The sequence below is a fragment of the Manacus vitellinus genome, unplaced genomic scaffold, assembly GCF_001715985.3.
Source record: "Manacus vitellinus isolate BGI_N305 unplaced genomic scaffold, ASM171598v3 scaffold_16_pilon, whole genome shotgun sequence".
Classification (NCBI taxonomy): domain Eukaryota; kingdom Metazoa; phylum Chordata; class Aves; order Passeriformes; family Pipridae; genus Manacus; species Manacus vitellinus.
The window spans coordinates 11,374,537-11,394,410 of NW_021939189.1; the positions used below are offsets into that span (position 1 = coordinate 11,374,537).

Genomic DNA, 19,874 nt, shown 5'->3' on the forward strand with positions numbered 1-19,874 from the left:
AGTTGAGCTTTTCTAGTGAATTTAAAAGCAGAGTTACAGCCACACACACCGTGGTCCAGAGATGGCAAGAGGACTTCACACACAAAACATCAGCTGGCCTAAGCAAGCCAGTTCAGCTTCCATGGCAGTACCTGCTGGAAAACTCTCCAGCCACCAGAAATAGCAGGCCATTCCTGCAGAGGCATTTTTGTTACCCTGAAGCCTTGACCAAACACACGTGGCCAGAGATGATGTTGGGGCTGCGTCCTGTTGCAGCAAATGCTTTCCTGTAGATGTGCTGCCCATTTTGCTTTGGCCTTGCTCACCCCTCCTTAGCATTTGCTTTCAGGGAACGTCTGAGTGATTGAGGGTGAAGGCCTGGCCCCATGCAGCTCTGCCACCTCCTTCGATGGAGTCAGTATTTCACCCGCGCTAACGGTGACAGAGACTGAATGTCAGAGCTGCATGCACAAGCTTTCACAGAAATCAATTCTCACATGCAGCATTAATACTGGAAGTGCTTTTCTCTCACCTAATCGTTGGTGAGGCACAATAACCTGTGACTAATGGCCATTTGTGGTTATACAGCACGGCCTGATTATAAATATTTGCCATTAGTCCGTAACAAAAAAAAAAATAGGCTGTTAATTGACCAACATGTATTCCTGAGGAAATCAGAGTAATCAGATGGATATTCATTGCACAGAAAAGGAAGGTGCAGCCAGCTTGTGCATTGTTTTTATGATTCATCTGCTTTTGATTATTTTTTCCTCATGTGAGGCCAGTATTGTAAATCAAAGATTTGAGAAATAACCCTGTGCTTGAAGTGACCCAAATTAAAAGCCAATTGCCACCTTTCTTCTCTTACTAGGCAGCCGTCCATTTCTGTGCAGGAACAGACATATGTTAAAGGCTGTCATGCTGCTGCAGAAGCAAACCAGTGAGCTCATAGGCTGCCTCTGCCAATGGTTAAGGTCAGCTACTGGAAAAAATTACAAGACAGCTATTACAGCCAGGTATGATCCTGCAGAAGGGCCTTCATGGAGAACTGTTACTCTTTGCTCAATTTTGTTCAAGTCAGTGAGACTCTGACCTGGAAAAATTGCTTCTGATTCTCAAAACAAGGACAGCAAGGTGTGTGCAGGTCAGTTTGGGGATTGTGATTTTTTTTTTTTTTTGGCCATTCAAGTTTTTCAGTCATAAACTGCCTTTTTTGTTGACAAATGGGGATCATTCCTGAAAATGGTCAGGACAGCTTGTCCATGTGGTAGATTTTCTTGTCCTTCCCTACCCTTTAAAGCATTACAGGAGCTTGAGCAACAATCTTCCTGGCTGACATGAAGGGCAGAGGCACCAGTCTGACACAGAGGACGCAGTGTCACCATTGCAGCCCAAGGAATTCTCAACCCTTACCTAAACATTGTGACACTCTGGCCTCTCCACTCTGGTCAGCAGCCTTCACTTGGACACAGACTTGGATCTAGTTACAATTTTAACGAGCGGAGCTCAGAAAAGTTATTAGTGACTGTAGGAAAAAAGCAAGTGAGCAGGCCATAAATCAGGCCATCGGATGAATTCAGAATGCACTAATAAAATCAGAGCTTCCAATAAATTTCATTTCAGGCAGAGTAGCAACAGTTTCTCAGTCGAGAGTTCAGCACAGATTATAATTTCAGATGTGTGTCTGGCCAACTCAATGTGCCTACAAAAATGTTTGCAAGCAGGCAGCAATGGCTGGTCCAGAGTCAGGCCCTCACACCAGCTGAACTTTAGTAGGATTGAATAAAAAGGTGAGAATCCCTACTTCTCTGAGCAAAGCTCAGTCTAATTAAATATTTAATGTGGTTTTTTTTTTCTCCCAAATCCTTTGGTTTCTTGCTCTTTCATACTGTGATATGATGACATTTGAACAACAAATGCTGTCTTGGTACGTTGGTCTCCTGGTACTGCTTTTTATATGAAAAGCTTGCACATCCTAGCTGAAGTCCAGATGCTCCATTTATGAGGTATTTTGTCGTGATCAATTTTTAAAAAATATTTTTCCATGCCATGAAATTAATAGGCACCCAGGGAAATACCAACCAACTCCTCCCTACTCCTGCAAATACTAACCTTTCCCAGATGGGAAGGTATTTCTCCTTGCCTTTATTTACCTGCAAGATGTCCTTGCTGGTTCTCAGAATCACAGATAGAGAAGGAAACATTAAGTGGAAAATGCTACAAACAGACCAACTGCACTAAGAACACTGCATTCTGAGGAGCCATTTACTGCATAAACCCTGCATAATCTTCCCAGGGTCACAGAGTGAGTCATTAGCAAGACAGCACTAAGACAGAGGCATCCTGATTTTTCTAACTACTCTGATTACTTTAAGACCCCAATTTAAAAGGCCATAGGTTTGTGCTGGCAGCACAGTCATAGAGACAACTACTCACGGTTTTACAAATTGGTTTTCTTGCAGTCATCTCACTAGTGTGGGCCTGCAGCCCTTTTGTGTTCTGTTCAAAATTATTTTTTTCTAACAAAACCAAAGCAAGGCAGAGATGAGCAGCAGCCTTTTCTCTGCTGCCCCGTGCCCACAGCAGCCCTGGGTGCTCAGGCCAGCTTTGTGCTCTGGGCCTGGGACCTGCCCTTGCCAGGATGATCCTGCTCACCTGCATCAAGCACCCTCTGTGTGCTCATCAGCTGTGGCCATGAATTGTTCTTCAAGAGAGACTTTAGGATGCTTAAAACCAACCAATTGACCCAAGAGAGCATTGGAGGAGAAAAACTGATCCTGTGTTCATTTCTTTTCTTTCCAAGTTTTCCTTATTGCTGCAGTTCCCTTCCAGAATGGGATGTCTGTAGGTGGGTGCTTTGGCATCATCCTTGGAGACAAAGCAGTTTAGAAGCTGCTGGTATGGCTGCTTAGCCACTGGCTGCCATGTTCCCTCTCTGTTAATAAAGGGAGAGGTTTTCTTATACTTATTTTTCTAAAAAATGGTAAATATTTGTTTTTATAGACTTCTGTGGTGTTTGGAGCCATCATTGAGCTCAGCAGATGTTTGGAGAGATGATGGTCTGGCCACACCTGTCCAGCCACCGCGTCCCTCTGGTTACAGGAAGGCTGGTTCAATATAGATCAAAACAGGTAATTCTGGAAAATGGTCACTTGGCACATTTTAGATAAAATACAGACGTTTTCTGAACACAAAAAAGTACCCCAGGATTTGCATTGCAGATGCGCATTTATATGTCACTAAAATAGAAATTTGTAATTTTCTAATGACTTTTAATGCCTGACTAAAAATGACTCAGTAGATGTGTGCTTCAAATGCTACAGACTCTCCATGAAAGGACCACCTTTAGCCACACTGGCTGACACTTTGGTGTCAAAGGTATCGTTAATTTTAGTGGAAATTAAGTGGAAAAGCAGCACAGGCTTGCAACATATGACAGCTGTATGTCTTTGATGCTTCATTTCATGTATAAAGACATCCAATGAAAAAATATAATACACCAGTAAAAAGAAATATAAATTTTCTTTGGCACTAGAAAAATATGTATTGAGCCATTATAGGCTTGGGAAGCATTTTTGGCTTTTTTTTTTTTTTTTTAAAGCACCATACTTTTTTTATTTTAAAAGATGTTTTTTTTTAGTAAGATAAAACTAGGTGCCATTGTACTGCTAAAACATGGGCAGCAATTTCAAATGATTAATACCTTGACAGCATAAACTCATAAAAACATAGTTTTTATCCATTATCTAAAATCAAGTTTTAATTAAAAGAGTACGTTATAGTTGTTTTCTGTTACTAAATTATCTTAAGATCAAGTGTGATGTTGGCACATACTAAATATACAGCATATATTTTTCTGCTGGGCTTTACTGTCTGCAGGAAATGTGAATTTCAATTATTAAGCATTAATAAGTATATAGGAATGTCCTGCTATGTGGGTCTGCAATTAATTTTACCAGTAATTAGCTCTATCTTTTGCAGTCTATATTTTAGAAGGAACACACTACCGTCTTACAAAACTGTGCTGCATTTGCACAAAATTGGTATTTTTTTTACCATAATAAGAAAGGTTTGCCCAGGTGAAACCTGGATCAAGCTCCAGTAAAGGCTTCATATGGGCACATGGGCACATTTTCAAATTCAGTGCAACATGTTGGTGTGCCATGTGGGCAGCCCTGGCTCTGTGTTCTGCCACTGCACACTGGTTACTTGGACGTTTTGTATTCACCTCAGGAGGCTGAAAGTCACCTCCAGACCCTCACTGCTCCCCAAGAACACCCATGTCAGCGTGTGGCTGCGAGGAAAACGAAGGACTGGTGAGTGTCACCTCCACCTCCGCAATTCCCGTACGGCTGATGAGCGGCTGGATGGCTCCGTGCCTTCCTCACTGAACTACTGAAGGTAAGCAGAGATTTTTCCTCCATTGTAATCCCAACTACACATCTAAAACCAGCTGCACTAATAATGAAATTACACTCTCAGTACATTGGAATATTTTATTTTGACTTTACATGCGGTGTTAAAAACCCAAAGAACGTATTATTTACACATCCACAATACAAGTTTACAAGATATCTATACATGTTAAAGTACTCTATAGTATAGAGCAGCTTCATTTAAGGGTTACTTTTTTTATGCCGTACCATTAAAAAAGATACAATCTGCGTTTACCTTTGCACAAATGGATAAAGCATCTTTTATTATTAAATTAACAGAATAAGGACTAGGTTGAATGTTAGAAATTTCAACATAAATACTGAGAGAACTCACATTACCATCTACAAGGCAGCACAATGTTACAGGAGGTTATCAGGGTTCACATACATTTATCTTTCGGGTCACACAAGTCTGTATTAATATTTGTAAAGTGAATTCGGATCAGTTTGTGTCTTTTGACAACGGAGTACATTTTAATAGTTATTAATCTGTAGTGTTTTAGTTGCAAGACAGAAGTGTTTAGGAAGAGAGATCATTGATTTTTGGATCCAGAGGTCTCAGGAAATAAATGTCCCTTACAGCCTTACAAGAAGAAATGACTACTTCTATCCTTTATTCTTTGTTCTGTAACAGAGATCCAGTTTTTTAGTGACTAACCTTTTCTCCCCTTTGAACACATAATATAATCTCCACCGTCTCTGAAACCCATTGCAGTTATTTGTCCCACTAATTCATGAATATTCTTCTGCCATGGTTATTTCTATAGTTATGTTCAATAAACAATGTGGTAGTGTGTAGTTTGCAAGCTAAAATAGCCATCTGTGTTGAACATCAGCTGCAAGTGGATACTGTAAACCCTACTAAATAGCTTACACAACTTTAGCAGGTGTTCCATTACCCTAGAAACCTCATTTGATTTCACATTATAACTGTTTGATCCTTCAGAGAGCTGGAGTGGAATGTTTATCATGGTAAGGTGATTTAATGCTGCTGTCTTCTTGGATTGTAGGCTGCCTTTAGTTACCATTAATTATTCTTGCTTTTTATCCTTTTTTTTTTTTGGGTGCTGTTGAAAGGTTTTACAACTGGCACTCGGGAGATATGTGCTATAGTGAGAACACTTGACAGATTTAATTTTTTTTTTTTTAGTACTTTTATCATTTGCATGAATAAGGCACAAAATGCACAGATTCAGGTAAACTCACACATAATATTTACAGAATATTGTCATTACCTGCATGACTTTGGAAAAAAACAAACCTTACTTTACACAACAAAAACAAATTGATTGCACTACTGTTGAGTTTTCACAGACTGCTTCTGCCAGGCCAATTAATGTTTCTTCTTTTTTACTGACAAGAGTCTATCAGCGTGTAGGGCATAATTAAATGCAACAAAAATGTAACCTTCTCCAGTTACACAGGCGTTTGCCAAGTGAATTGATTAGTAGCTGCCCTCAATGAGAAGTACAGGGGCTCAAGTTCACAGTGGCCAGGTATTGGATGGAGGCACTGTGGAAACACAGTAAAACTCCCCCGTTCCAGCCCAAAACACTAGATTTGAAATGCACAGCTCTGAATCAATAGCAGCATAACAGAGTTATGAAGAATTAAACACATCTGCACTCTTTCACCGGGTGACTGTTTCATCAAGGCGTTACCACTCAGGAGGCTGTCAGAGATGCGCAGTTCATCCTTAGCTGGCTCCAAACTGAACCCAACGGGCTGCAGAAGGCAGAGTCATCTGTTTGTTCAGTCATGCTCAATGTAAACAATTCCATAGCATAAAAGATGCAATGGGAATCTAAGTACATCCTAGTGTGTACAGTACACACGCACATCCACACACACGCACAGCTTATCTGTGGCAAAAACAAAATGCCACACACATGGAGAGAAAAAAAAAAATAATGCTACAGTTGGGCCAGAGACTGAATTCCAGCAAATTGATTATTAACCCAGCTATTCATTGAGACATTACCATTTTCTGACATTTGTGCAAGAGGCAAGGTGAATGCATACATAGTAAAATGTTCACATTTAATGGGAATGACCACACTTAATGGCAGTCTAAAATGGAACCCATTTTTCAAGTATTTGCTTACTGATTTTTTCCCAATAACTGTTTTTAGCTATTTAGAACAGTAACGTAGCCCCCACCCCATTGTGCTACATGTCTCCTTAGCTCCAAACAAAAGAAATGTAATGACCAGCACTTTCCTTTGTTCTTTTGTGTTTGCTCGTAGCAAGTACATGAAGTCTTGCTACAGCTACACGTGGCAAGACACAGATGTTGCTGAAGTAAAGACAGTTTCTTTGGCCACTTTGTTCTCCTTAATAACAAGCAAGTCTCTGTCTTATGTGTCTACCACAACATCATCTCACAACCTGTACAGGTCAATGCCACACTAATTTTAGCACAGACATGTCCTAGTAACTGTATTTGTTCAGTGGTCTGACTGAAGTTGTCTGAGGAACGAATGAGGGTTTTGGTGGCACGTCGGGTTTTAAGGAGGGTGTCCTCTTTATTCCTGTACGAGGAAGGGTGCCATTGCTTGTGTAACTGCTTTGCCTGGACAAGGAAGGCTGGAGGTGAACGCTGACAGGCGTCCCTTGCATGTAGTCCATCTTTGTGCCTGTCGTGGGGGTCATGTACCCCCCACGATTAATACTTGGCTGTCTGGATAACAAAACACCATTTGGTGAGTTTAAGTTTTTAGGAAGGGCAGATATCGAGTGCCTTTGTGAAGAATTTTTGTGATAACCTCTCTGCCTTTCCAAAGAGGTCATTGGTACTGCAGGGGTGGTGGGAACGTCCACTCGTTTTGTGGGACTGTTTCTTGGAAGAGTTGATGGAGGAGAGTATAAAGATGCCTCCCTGTTGGGAACCTTAGGTGGGATCTCAGACATATTGCCCATTGGATCCAGCATTAAAGTCTGGTGGGCCACTTGAATATCTCCCATAATTGCTTTGGGATTATTAGTAGTTTCATTTAAGTGTTTCAGAAAATCATTCAGGGTGTTCCTGGAATCAACAGATCTCCTGTGGTCTCTTTTGCTGGATGGTTTTGTAAGTGGATGATCAATATGTTGCATCTTTTTGTCTGCCTTGTGCGCATTAGAATTTGAGAAAGATGTATTGTAATCATGGGTAGCATTGGGAAGAACAATAGCACTGGGAATATGTCCATGACTTAGAGGAGAGTGGGGTGGAGGACTGGAAGGAAAAAACTGAGGGCTTTTTAGTGGGGTTTCCTTCCGTGAAGCATTGAGGTTACCATGCGCTTTGTCCGACTGGCTTTTCATAGCCTGCAGAGTCTTTTGTTGAAGAACTGGTGTAGATTCAGGAGTTGGAAGTGCAGCTAATTCTGGAGGCTGTCCCCTGTGGTCCATCATCATGGACTTTGTATCACCGTTTGGAGGCAACTCCTTCCTGCTAGTCAGCAGGTTTGTGTACAGTTTGGGTGAATCAATGTTCTGTTGATATTCCTTGACGGGACTGTCAAACAGCCCATTCAGTTTGGCAAAGCTCCCACTGGAGTCCGTGCAGGACTGAGCCGATTCTGCATCTTTGTGTATTTTCCTGGATTTCCGTACAAATATATCCCGGTAACAGTAAACGGCCACTCCCGCAATAAAGGCTCCCAGGACAAAAGCGGCAAAGACACAAGTGATTAGGACATTCATATGTACCATTTGGTTGGACTCTCCTGATTGTACTTCCCACCTTACACCTGCAAAAAACAGGCAGGATATCATAAATCTACAGGTATTCACACTGACACATTTCAGAAGATGACAGCCTCCCTCAGGGAAGTGTCTACTCAGTGTTTGTAAGTGCTCTGGGTGTTGTGTTGGTGTAACTCAGTAGGATTCTGCAATTCACACCACTGGTGAATGCAAATAATTTTATAAATAAAAATGACTGTGTGAGCATTGACCAGTCTAAATGAAGACTGTCTATCTGCTTTGATAATAAGGTATTCTTGTCGAAGTTTCTCTCTCCTTATGTTTTGTTTAGCCTGTCCCCAAATTTCCTTTAAGGCTCACAAGTAGGGGCCTTATGTTATTAACATTAATGATTTCTGCTGGAAAATTGAGGTTAGAAGGTCCTACTGGGCCAGACAGCAATTAATAACTCATGGATGGATTTCTCTCTCTTTTCTGCCCAACTCATAAATCAGTATCAAAGGAGAGACAGGATTATGCAAATGTTGTGTAAAAATGTACAAAGTACATACTGCATTGTTATAACCATGCTACTGTAATACAGTGCAAAACTTGTGAACTACTCCACCCCCATGTTGCTGGCCCTGACACTGTGTAGTGCACACCTGGCACTATATTAATGTACAAGTCTTGAAGTTCAGGATCATGTGATTCTGTTAGAGCACTAATTTTTATTTCTTTTTTTTTTTTTTTAGCCAATAATGAACATAAATACTTACATAACATAAAAAAAAACAACTTGCAGGGTAAGTCATTAGAGAATGTTAAAATTTAGAAACTTTTAGCTTAGACTAAGAAGTTGAATATTTGATTAATTTTTTTATTTGTGTATTAACAAGCTCCCTTTGTTTTTTTTTAGATTTTAAAGCAACCACAGACATCTTGCAGCTAAGACAATGTTAGTTTTTAATGAAAGTAATTCTGTTGCTATCCCAAGAGATGTTAGAATGAAAGAGCAAGAGGGAAGGAACAGATTCGCTTTTTGTTAGAGGCAAGGCCTTTGAACATTGTTAATGTTCAGGGTTACAGGTTTTAATGGCACTGTGCAGAAGAAGAAGGAAAACACGAGTAAAGTTCATTAATAGCTACGACACAAAATGTGATTCAGAACCAAGAGCAAATGATAATAAAAACTTAAAGCAAAACGGAAAATAGCTGCAACAAATAAAAATGACAAATGCACTGCCATAATGGCTGATAGGAAACCTGATATGTTTTGGTGAATGGTAATAAAACACAAATGGTTTTTGGCTGGTGAGATTTTTCAGTAAATACAGAATTGTGCAAACATGTCTGTCACCTCACTGTACTGTGCACTGATGGAGAATTGTGTTAAGTTTTGGTTATTGGATTGGAAGCTTCTCGATTCTGTGGTTGACTGCAATAGTCCTACTAAATTAAAGTCTCTGTTGCCATAACAGCCTAATCAAAGGTTCACTTAGCTAAGTGAACAGAAGGATGAACTACAGGCAGAATAGGTTTCTTTTTGTGTTTAGCTAAAAATCTCTGCGTGTCTCAGTATGTACTGAGACCATCTGTAAACTGATGCTCATATCCAGAGAATAAAAATTCAGCACATTCTTACTCTGACCCACGTTCTTCAGAAACATGCTCCAGGCAAGCAGTGTTTGGGATATGCCCCATTTAACACAAGGATCTGTCACTGAGCTCTGATTGTTTTCTGTTTCCCCCCCACCTTCAACCCAAATGAAAAAACCCAAATGAAAAAAACCCAAACATAAGCAACCATTCATGAGGACTAATAGTCTTAACCAAACTAGACTGGTTTGAAAACAACAAACAGAGGTACAGGCAAGTCTTGAAGGTAATTTTTTTTTAATGCATCCAGAACTCCCACTGATTTCAATGGGAGTTTTGAAACATCCCAGGAATAAAAGGCTGAGCTTATTATCTGTGTTTCTCATTATAATCTCTAAGCAGCATTTTGTCCACAGGATAAGTATATATGAAAAACATGATTGCACTGTCTGCATGTTCACAGGAAATGGGTGTAAAATATAGCCCAACAATCATGGTTGTTACGTTTAAGCCTTAGGCAATGCTGAGACTATCAGGTTTCCATTCAGCTGCAATGTATTCCCTGGTAAGGCCTTACCCTTTGGGACACCTGATAATGGATCAGAATAATCAGAAGTGTTTGGGTCATCTTGAACTACAAATTTCCGAGAGCCAGTCACTTTAGGTTTCCAGGAACCAATCACTTTAGGTGATATAACTGGGATACTTGCCATTGTGGTAATGGAAGCTGAGGAGAACTTCATGTCTGTGGTGGCAAACAGATTTTTATTAATGTGTTTCATGGCACATCTAAGCTATAACTGGAGACAGTATTTAACGGGAGTTACAAAATGTGACCCCCCTACACTCTGCAGAAGTACAGATGGCTGATTAAAATCAATCACTTCAAAACTTTAAGTATGAAAAAAGTACATTTAAACATCAACAGCTGCTAGCCAAAAAGCCAGAGAAGTCAAACATGAAAGCAGTGCAAAAGTTAAAGTAAGCAACTGTGGGGGTGAAAAGCACAACTCAGTCTACTTAATTGCTGTATTCTTCATTGGAGACAACATAGTTGGCTACCTTTTAAACATCTTCAAAAAAAAAGAAGTTACTTGGAAAGATACACGCTCATGACAGGTTACGCCTGAGAAACCAGATCAGCTCCATTATTGTTATTATGGTATACCTGGAAATGCTGAATGAGCTATTTCTGCAGGTGGGGATAAAAGGAATGCTTTTAACCTCTATTTTGTAATGGTTCTTAAGGAATAATGTTGCATAGATTCTGGCTCTCTGTAGTACGTTTGCTGAACAGAACCACCACAGCCTACGTGAAAACAGACAGGAGCAGGAAACACATCAAACTGGGTTTACAATTCACAGTCTAGTTTGCACACTCAAGTGTTTTGTATTCACTGTCACAGTAGGTTTAGGCATGAAGGTCTATGGCTCAAGATTGGACTTGAGAAATGTACTTCAAAAGCACACAAATTCAGGACTTGAAAATAAGGTTCAGTTGTATCTGTGTCATAAAATATCACTTTGAAAATTCAGTCAATAAACACTCATGAAGCCAGGCAGCACTTCTGTGTAACACGGTTTTGTTTTGCTTTCCTAAGTGAGTCTCTAACTTGCATTATGAGTAAATAGATCTGGAAGATATTTGTCTCAAACTTCTTGTCATGTTACAGAAGTGAAAATGTCAGAAACCAAACCACAAAATAATGTTCTTGTTTCACCCTTGCAAATTTAACATACAAATAGATTATTTTCGTATTTGTCAGTCAGAAATGTGCCCTTGGTTTGAAAATAAAGACCCAAGTTCCAGAACCAAAGACTGGAAAATAAGGGCTGAGTCTTGCTCCTGTTGAAGTCAACACAGGTTCTGCTCTTGAGTTCAACAGAGGAGCACTCTGGTGTCCCAGAACACCAGAGGCCGACACTGGAAACACTATTAGAAAAGTCACTGGAGGAGAAAAGGATGTGAAAGTCCATCTGACAACGCACAATGTTCTTTCTAAGCCACTTCCATCTACACAAGTTCTCATTCAGCTACACAGTTTGTGATGTTAAATTTTTTTCCATTAGCATAAACTACTTAAAGCATTTCAAAAATATAGAAATACACATTTTAGAAAATGTGTATTTGTGCAGAAAGCTTGCTGGGAAAGAAGGAAAAGAGAAAAGGAGAGGTAAGGAGGAAGATGATGAAGTTCTGCCATTCATCTACTAGAGATGACCAATAGGGGCATTCACAAACACATGGCTGGGGATAAAGAGTAAAGCTTAGTGGACTTCGTGCAGTGAAGATGTCATCTATGTTAATCAGGCTCTTTAATAAAAGATGGCTCAATAAATAATGAGCTGTTAACATGCGGCTACACAGGGTGAAGTGCTGAGTGAGAAGAGTCTGACTATCTTTACCATCAGTGGGAACATGAGTAAAAGCACAAAAATGGAGGACTGCCAACTGTGCAAAAGGAAGGAAAAAAGGGCTGAAAATGCTGAACTGAAGGAAAGTAAAGGTCATTAATTCAAAAAATTAAAAAAAACTAACCAGATGTTGGGTCGCCAAATATTTTGTAATCTGGTGTAGTTGTAGTAGGCAAAATTTCTAAAAGAATTAAAGGAACAAGTAATCAGTAAAAAGTAACAAAAAGAAAGCAAAAGATCTCAAACCTGAGTAATGGAAAATAAAAACTAAAATATTACTGCTTATAAAAAATAAATTCTTCAATACTTTGCTGTAGACCCCAAATAGTTGTAAACTGGTGAAGGAAAGACAAAAACTCTGCCACCCAGGACCAAAAAGCTCAGCTTTGTGAACATTCACAGTAACACCAGGTGATGTGTTCATCATGTTACTGAAAAGCTCATCAGAAATTTAACATCCACAGTGAGGTGTGGCCACAGACTACAGTGAGACATTACAAAGGAGCAGCATCGACTGTGCCTTACCATGGCAGTCCCCAAGCTGCGCCGTGTTGCCGTACTCGACATCTTGTACGTATCCTCCAGTGCTGTGGTTGTATGAAACAAACAAAGAGAACCTGCAATTAACAGTATTAGTAAGGATACAAATGGAGATTTTTATTTTTTTTTCCCCTGGAAGCAGTAAACAGAAACATATCCAACAGCCAGTGTATGGCCCAAAGAATTCACAAAATGCACAAGTTAGCTATGGCCCAGGCTTTAAAACTCTTTGTGTGTGCTTATGCCAGGAAATAGAAAAAAAAAAATCCCTTTTTTTTAGCAACTGCATCATGTCTTCTCCATTGGGCATGCTCTTGGGTTTAGATACAACGTCCAATTATACTAGTTAAACTTTGCACTGGCCTGCTACAAAGGCCTCTTTTTAAGATACAGCTGCTAATGCACCATATATTACAGACTTGATTTGTGCAAAATGCCTTTGGTATGCATATATATCACCCCAGCTCCAGCACAGAGGCACAACCTTACTCTTCCCGCTGTGAATCCTGTGCTTTCATATTTGCAGTTGGCTGTGCCCTGGCCGGGAGCATGCCTGGGAGGGGATACTCTGCACTCTCCTCTCTGAGCTGCTCAGGTTTGCAGGCAGCCTTCCTGCTTCCAACTGCTCTTCCTACAAGTTTGCTCGTCCTCCTGCACACGTAAAACTCCCACTGAAAGCAAGTCTTCACCCAAAGGTTGCAGAATTAGGCCAGACTTTAGCATTCTGTTCTCTTATGTGCACAGTGCACTGAAAAAACATGTTTAAAAAAATGGAGATTTATTAACTGTGTGCAAGGGAATAGGCACAGGATTTGAGCTCATGGGGTCTGTAAAGCATATACAGAGATGCTGGGCTAATTTGAAAAGGAGTACTTACAACATGCCTGGTGTCACTCTTCCACAAGTCTCATGGTCTAACCAGCCGCAGTACGGGTCCCGTGAAGCAATACATGCCCTTGCAAGAGAAAAAAACCAAAAAATCATGCATTTTTTACTTCCTTCCCAAGAGATGTTGGTGCCCTTCCTTTAAGGGGGAATTCAGGAATGTAACCATACTTTTTACATGACCCGTGACGCTCACACCGACTCAGAGGAATTCTAATGACGCAACTGGAGAAGGCCACGAACAGAGCATGGTGGTCTCTGTCCAGCTGAAGGGAAATGACTCTTCTGTCCTCCTCGCTCTCTCCATTACACCTGTTCAGCAAAAATAATGGGAGGTCATTGCTTTAGTGACTGTAGTACCTTGTGCAGTAAATATTTTATTTATTGTCTGTGTAAATACTGAAAAGAGACTTTTTATATATACAAATGTAACCTACTAGTCTTTGCTGAGTCATTTTGGAAACAAATCTGTGAGTTATCAAATGCCAGCTTCTGGTTGCTATTTACAGCTAGGTGACAAATTTGCTGAACTAAAAAAAAAAATCCAAATCCATTTTCTTTGTTCTCTCAGTCAGCCTAAATATCTTGACAGAGCAGAAGAGGAGTCCTGTATTGGATGCCTGTAGAGTCTAAGTGGAACATTTCCATTCCCAAATTCTTTGTACCAGAACAAGCAAGTTTAAAATGATCAGATGTAGTTTATACATTATTGGTCACTCCTGAGCAACCCCTCAAGATAAGCTCAGATTATTTAACATCAGCAGATACTTCTGACGTTTCAGAAGTACTTGTGGGAGAATTAGACTGTGCCACTGACGTCACTGGAGTAGAATTAGGTTGTTCATTCAACCCATGCAAAATGGCAAGTGACCAAATATTTTCAGGTTATTCAGCACGAGGAACATGATGAAATGACAAACAAGTAGTGATGTTGGTGATAATGAGCTGGCTTTCTCTTACTATAATCTTTTTTAGCTAGGTACCAAGTACTAGATGAAAAGCTTAGATGTTCTGGTAATACTTACTTTGCATGATTATATGCTTCAATCTCTTCCAGTAATACGCTGTCATTCAAAGAAAAGGGCCCGGTCTTTGCCAAGATTTTAAGTACTACTCCTGCTTCGGAGCCAACAAATATGACTGTGTAGTTCTGGTGGGGTCCAGCAGCATGATCTACAGCTATTGCTGTCAATCTGTATCTAGCAAGACCAAAAGGCATATCATTAACAACAAGTTTTCTTGTTTTCCTTTTCACATGTGTTATTTTTGAACAATGTCATACCTTACACGTGTTTTGGTAAACCAAGGCTCCTCAGTGACTGAGGGAACAGCTGAATCCATTAAAGGATGAGATTTGATGAAGGAGAGCGTTTCATCTGGGAAATCAATGGAGGTTTTGTAAGCCTCTGCTAGGCCATGTTTTGCACAGCAGCCAGGTCTGAAATGAGAACAGCATTGTTTTCCTCTTGGTATTTTGGCTAATGAGAGAAGGCAGACAGCTAATGAGCATCCTTATGGCTGAAGTGTCAAGTTCTGCTTTGGGTTTTACCCAACAAGGCACTCAAGAGTGCAGTTGATTTAAGGTAGCTATTTACAAGAACAGTGTTATGACATCATAAGTAAGAACCTTTTACCTTGGCTTTGGTACTTTGTCTTCAGGTACAGCTGTCCAAACAGAGTCAGGAGTCTTTTGTTCTTTAAATCTGCCTTTGAAGACTTTCTCAATGTCATCCATGCTGAAAGCACACACTGCTGAACCAGGGATGCTGTAAAATTAGAAAAACGGTTGCAAGAACTCAGACTACAATGGCAGCAATCTCAGTGTAAGAGAGAACCAGAGAAGTACCTTTGATGTAAAGTTGCTCATCTCTCACCTGTTAAGCTGTGTGGTGAATACACCAACAACTGTGGGCACTCCATTGATTTCTATTATGTCTGTGATAGACTGCAGAACATCAAAGTAGAAGAATGAATCCCCAGGAACTGAGCAGTTGAGTCGAGCTTTCAGAAAGGATGTCCAATGTTTCTCCAGGACCCTTTGGGATCCCCCCATGTCATTTTTGCATATGCGTGCCACACGGGAATACACAGCCTGTCAAGGACAAAAAAAGAAAGGAAAAGGGAGGAAGGCTTGAGAGATGCAAAAAAACCAGTGCTTGTTTCCAAGCTGTTAATAAAACAGCAAAGATAATTTTGTTAACAGGACGCTGTCATTTATCTGCACAGAAAAGATGAAAGCAAATGGTGTTCATCTCGTAGTGCACAGGCATCATAATGTATCACAAAGCAAATGCATCTTTACAGCTTGTCCCCACCCTTTTCCCCCTTCAAAATTGTATTGTTATTGAGATTTAAAGACTTTAATTAACCATGTGTAAAGGATTTAATAATTTATTGTAGAATATCCTTCCATGGTGAGGCATGAGTATTATACTCTGTACTGGCATGACTGAATTATTCAATATCCAGGGACATTAGAGAAACTTCTTTGAAACTCTTCTTTTGTGTTGTTTTCTTTTGTTTCTTTAATAAGCATGAAAACACCCTCAGATTTTCCATTACTTGCCACAAGAGTTAAGGCAACAGCACACTGAAAGATACCTGTAGTGAGCTCACCTAACAGCAAGGCTTAGAGACCAGAAACAGCTTTTGGGTTGAAGAATGCACTGCTCTATTTCTCCTTTATTTCCCTCCCTGTAAATTATGATGATGGGAAAACTGTGCAACCTTTGTATCAGTCCCTACTTCATATTGTAAACTGTGCTTGTTCCTGATGCTGGTTTAGGATGATCTCTTTCTGCTGTGACTCACACCCCCCCGACAGCTCCCTGACGATACCGACCTTGCCTAAAGTGTTGTGCTCTACAGCGATTTCTCGGAAGAAGAAATAAACATAGTTCCCATATTCTATGGCGTGGAGGAAGTGTGGTTCTGTAAGAAAGAGCAAGGACAAGTTACTTCAAAGAGCTGCTCAGTCATCATACGACACTGACTGTGCTGTGCGACTTGGCGGCTCCCCCCCAGGCCCACACCAGCCAATGTGAGCTCCAGTCTTCCAGATACTTTGGGATGGCCAATAAGGGTGCACTGGAGTTTAAATGAACTTGGAACTGGAGTTTAAGTGAACTTGAAGTCTTTAGTGTTGGCTACTAGACTGTAAAAAGGCCTCGCAGAAATTCTATTTCAGCTATGGTATTTTGTTACTGCAAATCCATTCACTGAAGTGTTTAACAAAAATTTTTCCTTTTTTTTTTTTTTTGCATTAAACAGCTTTTTTATTGTAATGATACCACACTGAAAGCCTCATACATGCTGACATTGTAGCATATGTGTAAAGCATGCTGGCTGTGAATTACCTGACCTGTGCCACTGAAATTACATTTGCTATGTGTATGGGAAAATACTCCCCAAATTACCTTTTATCCATTTGGAATCATACTTTATTGTTCTTAAGGCAGATCCATCCCCCATGCTGCGATAAATAACAGCATCACTTGCCAGGAAATCTGCTACTGTTGCCGAATACAATTTTCCATCTAAAACGGAAGTTGAAAACATGATATTAAGAGGCCTTTAATAATCTAGAGAATTCTGATTAGCCTGTATTTTCCCCCATTTTTTTTGCTGTCACACTTCCCCAAATTGCTGTAACCTATTTATTAGCAGGTCAGCTTCTGATCCTTTGGAGGCCCTTTAAAAATTTAAGAGCAGGGGCACCATGACACCTTTAGCTTTCCTGTGCTTGCTTTAAAAGCTCTCTGGCTCCTTTGGTGTCATTAATCATTTAGACTCATTACAAGCAAAAGTTCTTACCAGCAAAGAGGGCGACATTGGTTTGTCTGGCATCAAATGGGCATCTTGCCAAACCACTAATTTCCTCCCCATCATACTCTAAGGTATTCAGCTGGAGAAGAAGAATAAATGGGTGATAGTGTCATTTCTATTTTGTGCACAAAAGCACAACACTGTCTTTCCACAAAACTTAATTCAGCACCTTGGCTTCTGTCTGTTTTTATTTCACCTTGAAGCACTCCCCAATCACACTGGATGTATTTGCTAAAGCATAATCAGTGCAAGCAAAATCAGTAACAGATGAATGACGTCTGCAATATTCTTACCCGATAGTATCTGCACATAGGGTTAAATGCATTTGTTCCACAGACAAACACCATCTCATCATTTCTTGGAACAAAGACTTTAATGAAGTTATGGCATTCATCCTGAAAAGAGAATAATATGTATTAATCACAGACTTCACATATATAGTAAATACTAGCATAATTTTTCTATAATGTTTATTAACCCTAAACTTACTTTATGTTTGCCTTTCATAGCACAGTTCTCTCTGTCCTGTTGCCTTGATCTCCATGTTAATTTCTGTTAAATAAGACCAGAAAAGAACATTGAAATTCCTTTCCACAGAACATTCTTAAAAAAAAATTAAACCCAAAGAAAACACTTCTCCCTTTCCAGCATCTGCATCTACTCACCTTGCTTGGAGTAACTTCTGATTTTGGAACTTCATTTAAGTTTACAGTGTAAACCTGGTCCCTGTTTGCAGAGTAAAAAGACACCAGTAAATCCATTAATTCTATGGTCCTGTATTTGATAAGCTAAACTGATTTTTAGAATATTGTGTTAGACCAAAAACTCCTATGAAATGCTTTTGGATTTTCTGAGAAGGTTGTTCATGGGAAACATGGGGTGGTTTTGATTTTTATTGGTGTGGTCCTTAAGCAGCACCTGCAGTGTCCAGCTCCTCATCTCTGCCTGCCCATTCAGTTAAAGACTAACCCAGGCTGTAAATATGCAAGTGTGTAATCCTCACTTCTGACATCCCTGACGTGTCAGTCCAAGTTTAAAGCGATCAGGAGAGGTTTTTATCAGGCAGGGCAGCAATATAAAAGAGGGAAAAGAGCATTTGATCATTGGTTTTAGCCTAACTACAGTAACTGCAGCCTTCAAATCCAATTTTCATGCACTGGCCACAGATATGGTATATTTCTCTGGGAAGTCCTTTCCCAATTCTAATTTTTATCATATTCTGCACATTTTTCTAAATGAATTTTACACATAAATGCAAAACCAGAAGAGAAAAGAATTTTAATCTAATGAACTGAGTGAAGGAAAATTACCTGCCAGTGATATAAAGTGTGTCTCGAATTTTCAGCATTAGTTGGAAGTCCAGTCTGTGCTGAGATTCATTGCCTGAAGGGCGTCCTCTAAATACTGGATATTGCCTTGAATCTGCAAGTAAAAATGGGCTACACCATCACTCAGGATTATAGAGCTAAAGAATCAATATATGGCATTGATTAGCTGTATATACTAGGTGTAGAAGGGTTTAAACTAAATTCCTTGAGTAATGTCTTGAATATAAATGAGAAAAAGATGGCTAATGTCAGCAAATGTTCTTTTTCCTGAAGTTATTGCTGTATTTCTGATTGCTTTTTTAAGAAAATGATTAAGTGTTCTATTAAAGATACAAAGCCAGTAAACACATTTCAATTTGAAAGGAATCGGATTTTTTTTTTTCAATCTCCCAAGGAAAAAAAAACCCCAAAAAATCAACATTAAAACTTTTTCCCTGGTGTTTAGCACCACTTGCAGATTAACTTACAGTGGTAGTCAACAACGTTAATGGGGTCCTCGTCCTCAGGGAAGCTGACAGCTCGGCACCGGGACAGGCTCATTAGCGTCAGGAAGGCACAGAGCAGAGGGAGCCTCATGGCTGGGGAAGGATGAGCACTACCTTTGTGGAAACACTGTTTAACTACCTGGAAAACAGGAAGACAACAGTGAGATTTCAGCTGCACAGGACAGTAAACGTGACTTCCTACAGCAGATTTTGTCTGTGTTTGAGCACTGGCAGCAGTGGACTAAACTGGAGCTGAGGAAAGGCTCCCGTAGGCACACTGATGGAAAACTGCTGCATGGCATACCTCTAACTCAAAGCTGCCCTGAAACATATTGATGTTTGCTAATTTTTAGCTGGATTTAGAGGCATTTCCAAAGAAGCTGACAACTGTCAGCCCATTTAATTCACAGGAATCAGAACATGCAGGCTGCTGACCTGGCAAGAAAAATTGTCAAACTTGGGATTAGAATTTTAATTAAACTGCAATCTCTTTCCATCCCTTCTATCACTGAATGTCATCCAATAAAAACCCATTTCCCATAAAATACCTAAATCTTATCCACAAAACGTCATGGCACACACAATCTATCCAAACACCCATGCTGTGTTTTAATATTAGTGCTTGTTTCCAGGCTGTGCCATCAGTACTCAGTCTAACATGCCCATTGTCAAAGACCTTATGCCAAGGACCAGGCACTTGATGCTTTGTCTTC

General features: G+C 40.0%; 1 protein-coding gene and 1 long non-coding RNA gene across 10 annotated transcripts; one reads left to right on the forward strand and one right to left on the reverse strand.

Annotated features, from left to right (window-relative positions):
* The first annotated feature begins 1,052 nt into the window (after window positions 1–1,052).
* On the forward strand, window positions 1,053–9,223 carry LOC108639106. Its single transcript, XR_003915646.1, has 5 exons — window positions 1,053–1,123; window positions 2,983–3,110; window positions 4,213–4,380; window positions 8,840–8,890; window positions 9,004–9,223. It is a non-coding gene; the product is annotated as an uncharacterized LOC108639106 (long non-coding RNA).
* Window positions 4,722–19,300, reverse strand: SEMA6D (semaphorin 6D). 9 transcript variants are annotated; one of them, XM_029958666.1, is made up of 18 exons: window positions 19,144–19,300; window positions 18,659–18,770; window positions 18,014–18,074; window positions 17,838–17,900; window positions 17,642–17,743; window positions 17,337–17,427; window positions 16,940–17,059; window positions 16,366–16,454; window positions 15,398–15,615; window positions 15,158–15,289; window positions 14,806–14,961; window positions 14,549–14,722; window positions 13,695–13,835; window positions 13,516–13,593; window positions 12,624–12,685; window positions 12,223–12,279; window positions 10,261–10,428; window positions 4,722–8,149 (listed from the first exon to the last, which is right to left on the reverse strand). In XM_029958666.1, the coding sequence occupies exons 1-18, from the start codon at window positions 19,250–19,252 to the stop codon at window positions 6,846–6,848; spliced, it is 3,237 nt and encodes a 1,078-aa protein (XP_029814526.1). In that variant the 5' UTR covers window positions 19,253–19,300; the 3' UTR covers window positions 4,722–6,845. The 9 variants fall into 9 exon arrangements, with proteins under 9 accessions (XP_029814526.1, XP_029814525.1, XP_029814528.1 ...); XM_029958665.1 differs by having other exon boundaries at window positions 12,624–12,715; XM_029958668.1 differs by lacking the exon at window positions 12,223–12,279.
* Window positions 19,301–19,874: the final 574 nt, after the last annotated feature.

Coding starts and splice junctions, on each gene's coding strand:
- SEMA6D (XM_029958665.1), bottom strand. CDS start 19,252: ATGAGGCTCCCTCTGCTCTGTGCCTTCCTGACGCTAATGAGCCTGTCC. Junction 14,723..14,805: donor TTTACCAAAACACGTGTAAG/GTATGACATTGT, acceptor TGGTCTTGCTAG/ATACAGATTGACAGCAATAG. Junction 12,280..12,623: donor GCAGCTTGGGGACTGCCATG/GTAAGGCACAGT, acceptor TAATTCTTTTAG/AAATTTTGCCTACTACAACT.